We start from the raw sequence: 13,251 nt of genomic DNA, 5'->3' as shown, positions 1-13,251 counted from the left end.
GGATGGCTGCGGTCCCACGGGGGTTAATCAGGAAAGGTTTCCTGAAGGAGGCAAGCGAAGAAATGGTGTGTGGAGATGAACCAGGGCCCAGGAGACCCACGGCAGAATTTAGGTGGGGTAGCGAGGGCACCGGAGCACGTTTCTGGATCAAGTATGTTTTCATAGCCTGTTCCATGGGGGTGGGGGAGGGTATTTTCTGAGAAATAAAATGAAGCTGCAGCGCAAGTGGTTTAAGTTTCACAACAGGAAATCTCGTCCTAAAGAATTTGGAGAGTGTAGGTCTTAGGATGGATAGGCTGCAAAGAACGGCAAAGGATTCGGCCCTGTTGGTGGTAGGGTCTAGCCTTGGTAGTTCCCTAAGGAGCAGTTAGTTCCCTTTCTCAGAGCGGGAGGGGGGTGTAGGAGCGCGTGTTTCCTTGCACGCATGCGTAACCTCTGGTCTGGGAGTCTCCGGCTGCGCTCCAGCCCCGTGCTCGGAGGATCAACTAGCGAGTGTCTGTTCTGTCGTTCTCTGGCTGGAGCTGGCTGAAGATACCTGTCTGTTATCCCGGGGACCAATGGGAGGGGCGGACAGGACCATCTGCCCCGCCCGCCACCTCGAGCTTAAGGACACTTAAAGCCTCACGCGGGCCGTGCCTGCTTTTGCGGATTTACAGGTCCGGGTCTTTACCGGCGCGTGGCCAGAGTCTAGGCTCAGTTGGAGCCTTAGGTCGCCGTCGCACTGGCGCCGCCTGGAGGCCGCCCTAAGCCCCGCAGCTAAGGAAGCCTTGGCAGTCCCCTTTCCCCGTTCCCCATAGGCCTGCCTTGAGTAAGAACCCCCTGAAAACAGTTTGGAGAAGGACCGTGATTGTGTCTAGCTCCGCCCTTTATTTCCTGTAATCCTGACAAGTCAGAACTTTGCCCTAAGCCTCAATGTCCTCATCTGAAAAATGGGGTTGTTTGAGAGGCTCAAGTAATTATAATGTATGTAAAAATGTTTTTAAAGGAGAAAGCATGGTACCTTGTGAGATGATGATTCCTCCAAACCCATGCTTAGACGTCCTAACTTTGCGCTCTTCTACCAAGCAATCTGTTTCTTTTTGTAACCTTAGGATCTTCACTTACAGGTTTTACCCTCAAGATGTTTTTTAAAATTGCCCTCTGAACTTTCCTCACACCTTGTTCTGCCAAATTTGTTGCCTCTGCTTGGGGCTTGTTTCCCCAGGTTGGAGAGGTCCTTTAGGTCTTAGTTTCCCCTCTTTGGATGTCTTACTTAAACCAAGATGCTTTAAAACCATCGCTAGTTTCCTAGATAGTGAAGGAGAGCAGGGAAGGAGTGGAGCAACTCTCCAATCACCTAATTTCATTATCCTCTTCAAACCAAGGTGTTGAAGTCAGAACAAAGAAAAATGTTAGGGCTGCTGCTGTTCTCGGCCTTCTGAGGGACAAGTCTCACAAATACTTCAGTTCTTGCCCTGAAGGTGGTCACAACAAAGGGGTAAATGATCTTTACGTTGTTTTGTTGTTGTTTTAAAGATTTTATTTATTTTACAGAGAGAGACAGCCAGAAAGGGAACAAAGCAGGGGGAGTGGGCGAGGGAGAAGCAGGCTTCCCGCTGAGCAGGGAGCCCAATGTGGGGCTTGATCCCAGGCCAGGACTCTCGGGATCCTCATGGATCCTGACCTGAGCGGAAGGCAGACGCCTAATGACTGAGCCATCCAGGCGCCCCATCTTTACGTTTAAATATAGACTCAAAAGAGAAGTTAATCTTTTAACTTGGTGCAGGCAACAGCAATTTACAGGGTAAAGTCCTTGTTTCATTTTAATCAAGAAGGGTGATTATTTACAAAGTATAGTGACTTCTCTAGCCAAGGGAGCCTAAGCTGGACTCCGAACCTTCTCAGTTCTTCCAAAAGCAGCCATGTTGCAGTGAGAGCAACAGTCCTTGGACTCTGCCACTTAATAGTTCTGTGTGGGACTAACTTCTCTGTGCCTCGATTTCTTTTGTAAAGCATGTAAAGGATCTATGCCAACAGGAGGTCATAAAGCACCATATAAATATATAGGTTTAAATTAAGCGCTTTGTAGGAAAAGGTTATTTGCCCAAAATAAAGTAGACTGCTATGAAGTACGCAATTCAATAATACTCATGAAATATCTCATCCTGGTAGAGAGTAGTGAATAATAAACTAAGGGAATGAATTCAAAGAAATTATTGTCCCTGACAACAGAGGGATAAACATGACTCCTTAATTTAAGGATACTTAAATAGTTAAGGATACTGTCGATACTTTTTTTTTTTTTTTTAAATTAGGGTATTAGTTCAAACTTTGTCTTTAGAAAAACCTGCGTGTGCCAACAAGAGGATAAAGTCCTCACCCTTAGGGATTTCTAAGCTGATTTCTCAGAGGCATCCTGGGAGGTTATGGAGAAACCAGGGCCCCAGTGGGCAGAGTCCATCAGCTTGTGTAAGACTTTAGGGATCTGAAACACAGAAGGTTCCACAGTCACAAAGCTTGAAAAGCTGTTTAGCATCTTGGGTTCTTTGGGAGGTAAGTCACAGGGGCCAGAGCTATTATTGTCTCTCAGATTTATGTCTCCTTGATGCCACTACCCAACACTTGGGAACCACAGAGGTATGAGTCACTTTCTACTACTTAATCCAGTAGCTGACCTTCAAATATGTTGACTCATAAGAATTTAAGGTTACATATATGAGAGTAAGGTTGAAATACATGGATAAAGTAAAAATCCTGGGAATCCAAAAGACTGCCTACTTTACCACATGTATTAAGGTCCCAAGAGGAAAACAGACAACATGCTCAAAATAATGAAGGGCTGATTTTAAAAAGTGTCGGCAAAGGACAGGTCAGTAACTGGATGCGAGTAAGAGCCTTAGGCCTGAAAAGACAAAGGGAGTTAGCGGGTATTTGGAACTGGAAGGAAAGGCTGCACTGAGAGGAGCAGTGACCTTTAATCAAAGGATACCTGAGAAATCGATATACTGATTCCAGTTTTTTCTCTCCCTCCTCTCCTTCCAGAGGCCCCTGTTGGTGGAATCAAAGTAGAAGCCAAAGTGCAGGGAGCCCATTGATGAACTTCATGCAGGTTAGTTCCCAGGATAGAGAAAAAGATATAAAGGGAGGAGTATGATCTGGAAGGAAAGACAGAAGCTATCCAACATACCTAGAGCTGAAGACTGCATCCATTTTCTGCAAGAGGGCTTATCTTTGACTCTCCTTGCTCAAGTATTGCTGTTCAGCAACTTTGTGGAGATGCCTCCTGAATCAGTTTTGGAGCAAAACTGACTTTAAGGAGTTTGCAAAAAAGCTGCTTGAAGTTACATTACTGCAGTTTCTTAACCTGCCCAAAGTCAAGTAAGATCATATTCCATTGAAAGGACAAACTACAGCAGAACACCAAAAACTATGTAGAAACCGTAGTTTTAGAAAGAACAAATTTTTTTTTTTTTTTAAAAGATGAGGGGCTCTGGGTAGTCACAACCTGTTTTTTGTTTTTGTTTTTGTTTTTAATCTATAGTCTGAAGATAATACATACCTTGCAAGATAGGTATGTTAGTGTATATTTGAAATGCCTAGCTCAATGCCAGACATGTAACAAAACTTTACTGCATAGAGAGGTACCTGGCTGGCTCAGTCAGTAGGGCATGTGACTCTTGATCTCAGGTCATGAGTTCAAGTCCCACATTAGGTGAAAAGCTTACTTAAGCAAACAAAAATACCCTTTTAGGCATAGAAGCTACTGTTATTATTTATAATATTGGCTTCTCAAATATCACTTTCCTTTACAGTAAGAACTTCTTCAAACTTTAGGACTGGCTATGTTAGCAGAGTGCAGCTCCATACCTTGTTCAGGGGTCCTTTACAGTCTTCTTCTTAAAAAAACATTTAAAAAAAAAAGATTTTATTTATTTGAGAGAGAGCAAAAGTGAGAAAGATCATAGAGGGAGATGGAGAAGCAGACTCACCGCTGAGTGGACAGCCTGTTGTGGGGCTCAATCCCAGGACCCTGGGATCATGACCTGAGCTGAAGGCAGACTTTTAACAGACTGAGCCACCCAAGTACTCCTCCAAAACATTTTTATAACACATATAAGTGTCTACGGGAGGGGCACCTGGGTGGCTCAGTCGGTTAAGCGGCTACCTTCGGGTCAGGTCATGATCCCAGGGTCCTGGGATCGAGCCCTGCATCGGGCTCCCTGCTCAGCAGAGAGCCTGCTTCTCCCTCTCCTTCTGCTTGCCACTCTGTCTACTTGTGCTCTCTATCTCTCTGTAAAAAAAAAAAAAATAATAAAGTGTCTACTGGACATTACTATTAATTTAGCAGTTACCTATTTCCATATTTTTTAGGTATCCCCTATAGTCTTAACAGACTTAATCTATAACCTATCAGATATCTTACATAAACCTTAGACAAGTCTGTGGCTATCACTAAGTTGCTCCCATTTCAACCTTCTCTTGTATTTTCTACCTACTGATTTCTTTGGAGTAAAGGGCTCATTTTCACAGAGGAAATCTTAGGAAAGTTGCCCTCATTCATGTTTCTTTCCCATCATTTAAGAAGATCACCCTTCAGAGAACTCTAAGTTCCTATCTCCCCATTCCCTTCCAACTTCCCCACATTCCTAATGATTTCCCTCACTAGGATTTTTATTCAGTAAGACTTTTAGTTGTTTCTCAAGCCTCCTCAAGTCCTTGCTCTTTTTCTCTTTTCTTTTTCTTTTTCTTTTTTTTAAAAGATTTTATTTATTTATTTGTCAGAGAGAGAGAGCACAGGCAGACAGAATGGCAGGCAGAGGCAGAGGGAGAAGCAGGCTCCCTGCCAAGCAAGGAGCCCGATGTGGGACTCAATCCCAGGACGCTGGGATCATGACCTCAGCCGAAGGCAGTTGCTTAACCCACTGAGCCATCCAGGTGTCCCTCTTTTTCTCTTTTCTTTGCCTGATCTTTTTCTCTCAGGAGAACAAAAAGACCATATATGCATTTATGAGGTACTCTGTCAGATGTACCTTAAAATTAATATGTATACTGGATTTTTTTTATTATATGTATTTACCAAAAAGCAATTATCTATATACAGCCTGGTACATGGTAAGCATTCAATTTCCTAAATACTGAGTTGGGAGATTGTAGTTGCTGAACACAGATGCTTATATGTCTTTGACTTTGGTAATACCGTCCTTTACTTAAGAAAGGCATCCATATTGCCAGTGGAGCAGCTTTTGAGAACTCTATACCCTGGATGGGGATCCCGTCTAGTCAGCTAGATAGGTCTCTTCAGTCCTGGGTATCAATGGTGTTTGTGCTACCACCACGCTGCTATTCGTATTTACTTAATAAATGTATGCTGCATTGGACTGAGATAGCAACGGGCACCTTATTAACTAAGAATAGTTGAGAAGCCCGCAAAGTAAATCAATTTCCAGCCCTCCCTGAACCTGATGTCCCGTCCCCTCTCCCCAACCCATATCTTAGCATTGATTTTACTCCCACACAAGGCACAGAATCATTTCCTTCAGCTACTGGGCTCTTCTCCTGGTTGTCGGCTTTTAGGGAAGGGAGTGGGGGGATGACAAAAGGGAGGAAGATGTCAATCTACCAAACCAGTCAAAAGATCTTTCCATTCTCCCTTCAGTCCTTATCTCCACTTGCTCTGCCTATTATGAATACTACCTAAGGAGGAGCTAGGATAAGGAAAATGCAGAGGGTGGGAATGGGTTAGAAGAGACCACAACAGGGGAAAGAAGACCCCCCCACACACATGCAACCCTACCCCTGCTCCACCATAATTAACTCAGCCAGACAGAAAACTTCCTATTGAGATTTACCTGTGATCAGGGACTAGGTAACAATTTTTGCCCAGGAGATGGAAAAAACTTTCAATGACATTCTGAAATGGTATGACTTTGACATTTTTATTAAGAAATATCTTTATTTTAAATGATAGTACAAAAACTGTATATATAATATAGATCTGTTTAAGTGTATATACACAAAAATGATCACCCCCACACACATATACACACACACTTCCTCATCAAACTCAAATCTTATTAAAATCCTAAATAAAAAAAGAGAAGTACATTTGTTTTCCTAAAACATACTGTACATAAAGCTGTCAGAAAACCTGAAAAACTGAGGACATTTTGAGAAGAATCTAGGCACCCCCACCCACCCTTTTTCTCCGCCAACATAAATGGCCTTGGTAGGAGGACAGGCTATAGGACAAAGCCAGAGAAGGGAGCTGCAGTCATTATTGTTGGTCAGCTGAGATGGCTAAAACCAACTAGGAAGCACAGGATATGGGGTATGACCTAGATTAATTCTCAGAAACAAACCACTTCAGAATAAACAGAAAATACATATAATAGGGAAGGAGGGGAGTGGAAAGAGGAAAGACAAGGCCCATAGATTAGAAATGACCTACTAATTAAGTTCTAGTGCCTGGGAAAGACAGAATGAGATAAGAACAATGGGGTCACAGAAGTAGAAGTAGTTTAGAGGGGAAAGTAAGGGAGAGAGATAGGGAATCACTATTTCCTGCCATTAGCCAGCCAAATTGCTACTGTGGAGTCTAGGAATGTCACCCCACCCACTAAGCCTAGAGAGTTTCCAAAAAAAAAAAAAAAAAAAAGGGCAGCACCAGAGGCTCAAAGCTATTTAGTTCAAATTCATATCCTTCTTACTCCTGTTCTCATATTAAATATATTGGGATAGGAAATAGAGTACTAACTCGGAAAATATTCATCACATAAAATGGAGATAGATAAGAGCCCAGAACAGGATACAGGCAGTGCTGACATATAGTTCATTTTAAAAGCTCCTTTCCTGGCCATACAGAGATGTCTGCACAAGGAGGCCATTCTCCAATAAATTTGGATAAAAACTGACTTCTACTCAATATATTCAACTTCTGGGAAGAGTTTACTATATGCCTGAAATCTTCTAGCTCTGGAAGTCCATATGATGTTTGTTAGGAGAGAGCCATAAAAGCGTTTTCAAAATGATTTCTCAAAAGTATAAGATTTCTAAACTGGGAAAGCAGATGTACAGAATGCCCGCTCCTTGTGCCATGACCCTTTTATCTAAGATTTCTTTCCTGTTCAGAGGTGTAAGAGATCTTCCAAGTGCCAGTGAAAACAGCTGCCATGGGAGTGGAAAGGAGGCTTGCTCTGTGGAAGGGCAGCTCTGTCTTCACCACTGACACTGCTCTGAACTGTTCAGCTTACATGGTGTCATCACACCATATGCTAAACAAGTCTCTAGAAAGCCAGACACTGGTTCTCCCCGAGGTTTACTCCTCAGGTTTCTCATTACACCAGGTTCAAGCATACCCCTCAGAGAAGGGCCGGAATAGAGCTTTTTCTTCCTTTGCCCCCTTAGTGAAGCTACAGGAACCCTCTTCAATGTGTTTAATCGAATGAAAATATTTCCAGGTTATACCAAGTATTTTATTTTATTTTATTTTATTTTATTTTATTTTTTTTTTTTTAAGATTTATTTATTTATTTATTTGACAGACAGAGATCACAGGTAGGCAGAGAGGAAGGCAGAGAGAGACGGAGAAGCAGGCTCCCTGCTGAGCAGAGAGCCCGATGTGGGACTCGATCCCAGGACCCTGAGATCATGACCTGAGCCGAAGGCAGAGGCTTAACCACTGAGCCACCCAGGCGCCCCTATACCAAGTATTTTAAATCTGAACCTCAAATAAACAAAAATTGGGAAGATCCATATGTATTTATAAATGTACACACCAATATGCACCCAGCAAATGGGTACTAAAAATGCCCTGGTCACACAATACCTAGCTTTGACTGTAGAGCCCTCTGGTAAATTCATTTCTTTTATATCAATATAAAGAAAGAAAGAAATTTGGTATGCCATAGATTTCTAACATTACTGAGCAGATACAAAAATTTTAATAATGCAATGGTAAGGCTGAAGAAGGGGGAAAGACAGAGCCAAAAATAACTATACATGGATCTGACAGGAAAAGAAGAACATCTTTTAAGGCACTGAGTTCAAAACATAGAAAAACCTAAAGTCAAGTTCTCCCATATCTCCATTAAGAAACCTCAACTCTGGCATTACAATTAAGAGATCCCACAGAGGTAGTGATAGGAAGGGAATTGTACATTTATATATTTATAAGAATTTCCCTGAAGCTAGGAATAAGAACAGAAATATGAAGACTTCTTTCTTTTTCTTTTCTCAGGGAAGGCTTAAAACCAAAATGCAAATGTAGAATCTAAAATTCATAAATTAATACTGATATTGTTAAAGCAGCTTTAAAGTAGGCAATCATCCTAGATTCCAAGTTTTTTCTGCTTAAGTACCAAGTCTGAACCACCTGTCTGTTAATTGATTCTCTGTAATCCAATCTTGCCAACACAACAGTTGGGATCTAGCAACATTTTCCCAACTTCCATTGCTGATCCTGAAAGATGCAAATCATAAAATGTTTTTGCCATTAATGCATTTCATCTTTAATTTCTACCTACTTCAAGGGATCTGGACCTGCCATTTTCTCCATGGCAATACAACTGGAGATCAAATCCTATTTCCCTTCTCTGGGATGATAAAAGGTGTATTTCAAGTAAATAACAACAAATACCTTTTTGCTACTCTTCCCTTTCCAGACATTTCTCTTTTCTCTTTCCCTATCCCAACTCCCTATCTCAGAGACCCCATCATCAAAAATGACTTGGGCTGTATTAGAGATTTTTCTAGGTGAGGGTAACAGCCTCCTACAGAAAGAGAATGATAAGTATTTCTGAAATTCCCCCAAACAGTAGGAACTCTGTATGCTCAGCAGGGAGTATTGGATGGCAACTCATGGGCCCGGTCAGAAGCTATCCCAGAGAGACAGGTAGCTGGGCCTGGCTATCCTCTGCAGAGTTAACCTCCTCTCCCTTAACAGGAAAGAGGGGAAAAAAAGGAATTAAAGTCAATATATAAACAAAGAAAATAAACCAAACACATCTAAAATGACACTTGGTCCATCTGTCTCTATGGTTAGGCTAAAGCTCCGAAATGGCACACAGTAGCATCTTATTGTTAGCATCTGGTTCACAAAGGGGGTCAGAAAAAAGAAAAACATTGCAAGCCGAAAAAGGACAACTTGACAGAAAATGGCACAATTTCACCCTAGCCCTTATCTGGGCTTCTCGTCTTCCCCCCAAACCAAGAGAAATCTCTCAAGCCTACGGAGAAAACCTAGTGGTGGTTTTCTCCTAGTGGTGGCCAATGGCCAGGATTAATTTCAAACTGGTATTTTTTGCCTATAAGCCTCTAATAACCAATTTTGTTTGTCAAATTTGGTTTGGCGAGTTATGTTTTAGGTCTATTTTGAGCCCCAAGTGATTCTGCACCTCTGGAAAACTGCAGCAAATTACTTCACTAATCAAGATAAATAGAACCATGTGAACTGTCAAGTTTTATTCCAAATTAAAAATATATGTTTTCCCCATGATTGCTAATTAAGAAAACCGTATTCTAAACAGTCATTCAAATGTTTACTTGGCACATCCTCTGGTTTCTTCTTCTCATTTACAATAAAGCAAGAGAGCAGGTCTAGAATGATGGGGGCCCAATGTCAAAGGCAGTAACTTCTGTAATGTAACTTCTCCACAACCTCTCTCTTTCCATCCATAACCCCTCCTTCTGAAAAAACTCCAAACTGGTACACAAAGAAAACCCAGTAATGAAACACTTTACAAAAGCATCTAAGAAAAGGGAGCAGGCACAGTGGTAGAGAACGGAGTCAGGCAGATGAAGTTATTGAGCCAGAATTTTTGGTTCCTTACTTTATGGCACTTCTAATTTTTCACTCTTTTGCCAACACACACCAAGCACCTACAAGGCACAAAAGCTCTGCAAAAAAGCCGACCTTAAGGAACAGAACAATCTGCTCATCCCAGGTCAAATGGAAACAGAACTCCACCAACACCCTCAGCAATTGCCTCTCCCCCGACTTCTTTTTTTACAATGAGAAGGATACCCTTTAAGCTCCACACAAAGGCACACTTAGAAAACTCAATAAAATTTTATAAAATTAAAAAGTTGATATTAAAGCTTGATATTATATAAATAAATGTGTGGAAGCAAGTTGTTCTAGCAACAGACTATCTTCCTGATTTCAATTTTATAAAATCCAGCCAGAGCAAAGTTTGTATCTCGGGACCAGATTGTTTTATAACCCCACAAGCCTCTTCCTGGCCACTTTCCAGCATTGTGAAGCACAGCCTGGAGGATTTTGGATTTACATACACTTCTCCCACATAAACAAGTTTCTTTCCTTTCCAGTTTTTAAATATTCCACTTCAGTTTCTTAAACTGGCATCTAAATTATGGACACATAATGGATGCAGAGTTAGGCAATTACCAATTTCTTTTTGGTGAAATTAAATCAGGATAGGGGGAATGCCTGCTCCTTTGGAAGCAGAACATATATTTTCTCTTCCCAAAACCTTGCTTCTCACCCACCTCCTAATTAGTTTTCTTCTCTACCAGGTACGTCATAAATATAAGGCAAAATTTAAGGTCACTTGACGATGCAATTATAAAAAGCTCTGTGCATGTCTATACTAGGAATGTTATCTTAAAATCTTCTGATACAAAGTCAGTTATTTAAAAAACAATCAACCCACAACATCCAACATTCTTTTACCTCTAAGTTTAAAGTGGGGATGTGAGCTGAGAAAATTGGTCCTTATTCTTTTGGTCCTTCAAAAGAAGTATTTCCTAAATTTGGTTTTGAATTTTCCAGTTGCATAGCAAGCCTTCCTGAGCCCAAGCACTGTTACCCTGCTATAGTTTTCTTCTTAAGGACATTCTTAATTTTTATACAATGTCTGTCCTCTGTATTTTCTTTTAAAAAGAGGAAAGAGGAAAAAGATGGACACAGTACAAGTTGTGGCCCTCACACATTAAGATGAAACAGTTTCCAAGGGAACTCCAGAATGAGGCTCTACGGTCCCTCCTGCCCCAGTCTCTTCCGTGTCTCTCTCTTCCATCTCCCCCTCTGTCACTACTACAGCATCTACTTCGGCCACCTCTTCAACCATGGTGAAATCAACTCCATTGGGCTGTTGTCTGGCCATAGCCTCTAGCTTGAGGCGGTACTGCTCTGCTTCCTGTTCTTTCTTTAGGAGCTGGTGTCGGTATTCCTGGGCTCTTCGATTGGCCTCTTGGAGCTGCTGTTGGAGTAGCTCTCTTTCAGTGCCCTCCTGTAAAGGTAAACAATGTCACCACCAGGTTAAGAATTCCTGATCCCAGAGTAGACAAAAAGCGTAAAGAAGGGTTCAGGCCTTAAAAGTTTTTTGGCTTTTGATTCTTTCCTTTCTCTTCTATCTACTGCTGCTAAGAACATTACCTTGCTCTCCTCCACACTGTTTGTCCTCTCTTCTATTCTTGGTTTCTTAGTCAGAGGCAACTTCTCTGCTTCTTCCTCTTCTTCAATTACAGTTTCCTCTGTAACCTGACCAGCAGGTACAGTTAGAACTAAAAGCCAAAGGACACCAATTGGAGGTAATGAATACATAGTGAAACAAAGAGGTTTTGCCTACTTTATTATTTTTTTTAAGATTATATTTACTTATTTGACCCAGAGAGAGATAGTGAGAGAGGGAACACAAGCAGGGGGAGTGGGAGAGAGAGAAGCAGGCTCCCTGTGGATGGGAAGCCTAACCTGGGACTCGATCCCAGGACACTGGGATCATGAACTGAGCTGAAGGCAGATGCTTAACCGACTGAGCCACCCAGGTGCCCACCTACTTTATTATTTAAGATTTTATTTTTATGTAACCTCTACACCCAAGGTGGAGCTCAAATTTACAATCCTGAAATCAAGAATTACAAACTCTGCCAACTGAGCCAGGCAGGCACCCCTGCTTGCTTTAAATTAGAACATAAACTGAAATATATTAGCTGAAATCTTATTATTCATATCTCTTTGGATCTTAAAATCAACAGGTAAATCATGGCCTACAGAAAGAAACAGGAAAGATTAGAGTATCAAATTTGGAAGCCATGCAGTTAACATCAGGTCTGATGCTCTTATATCAAGATGTCTAACTCGGGGGGCACATGGGTGGCTCAGTCAGTTAAGCATCTGTCTTTGGCTCAGGTCATGGTCCCAGGGTCCTGGGATTGAGCTCCACATCAGGCTCCCTGTTCAGCAGGAAGTTTGCTTTTCCCTCTCCCTCTGCCACTCCCCTGCTTGTGCTCTCTTTCTCTCAAATAAACAAATAAAACCTTTAAAAAAAATGTCTAACTAACTCTAGGAGCACCTGGGTAGCTCAGCCGGTTAAGCGTCCAACTCTTGATTTCAGCTCAGGTCATGATCTCAGGGTCATGAGATCCAGCCCTGCACTGGGCTCTGCACTGAGCGTGGAGGTTGCCTAAGTTTCTCTCTCTGCCCACCCCCACCCCTGCTTGCTCTCTCTCTCTCTCTCTAAAATAAGTCTAACTTTGGCCAATAAGCTTACAATTCCTTGGGAGTAACCTAATGAAGGCCTAATGTCTTTACATAACATTTTTTAAAAAAAATATTTTATTTATTTATTTGACAGAGAGAAATCACAAGCAGATGGAGAGGCAGGCAGAGAGAGAGAGAGAGAGGGAAGCAGGCTCCCCGCCGAGCAGAGAGCCCGATGCGGGACTCGATCCCAGGACCCTGAGATCATGACCTGAGCCGAAGGCAGCGGCTTAACCCACTGAGCCACCCAGGCGCCCCTTTACATAACATTTTTGAGGAACTTCACATGAAAGCAGTTTACCACTCACTATATCCAATTTAATAAATTTCTCTTTTGTAGATAAATGAGAAAAAGGTCAACAAACAGTTCAATGCACTGCACATCTATCAGAATGGCTAAAATTTTAAAAAATGGCGATAACACCAGACACTGACATGGATGTGGCAACACTGGATTACTCATAAATTGTTAGTGGGACTATATAATGGTACAGTCACTCTAGGAAATAGTTCACTCTCTGTCAAAGTATTTATAAAATTAGACATGTTTACAAAACTAAACATATACTTAGCATGCAACCCAGCAATTGCACCTTGGGGCATTTATCCCAGAGAACTCAAAATCTATATTCCCATAAAACATGTACACTATTGGACATAACAGCTTTATTCACAGAAAGCAAAAAACTAGAAACAAGTTAAATGTCCTTCAATGAATGGTTAAACAAACTGTAGTAATCCATACCATGGATACTATTCAGCAATAAAAAGGA

The 13,251-nt window shown here is 41.6% G+C and overlaps 1 protein-coding gene across 8 annotated transcripts in view; it reads right to left on the bottom strand.

Annotated features, from left to right (window-relative positions):
- Positions 1-7,886: 7,886 nt before the first annotated feature.
- The window catches only part of GABPB2 (GA binding protein transcription factor subunit beta 2), a 31,532-nt gene continuing 26,167 nt past the window's right edge, over positions 7,887-13,251 (bottom strand). For all 8 annotated transcript variants that reach the window (XM_032302133.1, XM_032302132.1, XM_032302129.1 and 5 more), the window contains 2 exons: positions 11,375-11,502; positions 7,887-11,228 (listed from right to left, as the gene is read on the bottom strand). In XM_032302133.1, coding sequence (XP_032158024.1) covers positions 10,929-11,228; positions 11,375-11,502 — 428 coding nt within the window. In that variant the 3' untranslated portion in view covers positions 7,887-10,928. The remainder of the gene's footprint in view (positions 11,229-11,374; positions 11,503-13,251) is intronic.

The sequence above is a fragment of the Mustela erminea genome, chromosome 10 (genome assembly GCF_009829155.1).
Source record: "Mustela erminea isolate mMusErm1 chromosome 10, mMusErm1.Pri, whole genome shotgun sequence".
Classification (NCBI taxonomy): Eukaryota; Metazoa; Chordata; class Mammalia; order Carnivora; family Mustelidae; genus Mustela; species Mustela erminea.
The sequence above is the reverse complement of the archived record's forward strand: the minus strand, read 5'-3'. Positions and strand labels throughout refer to the sequence as shown.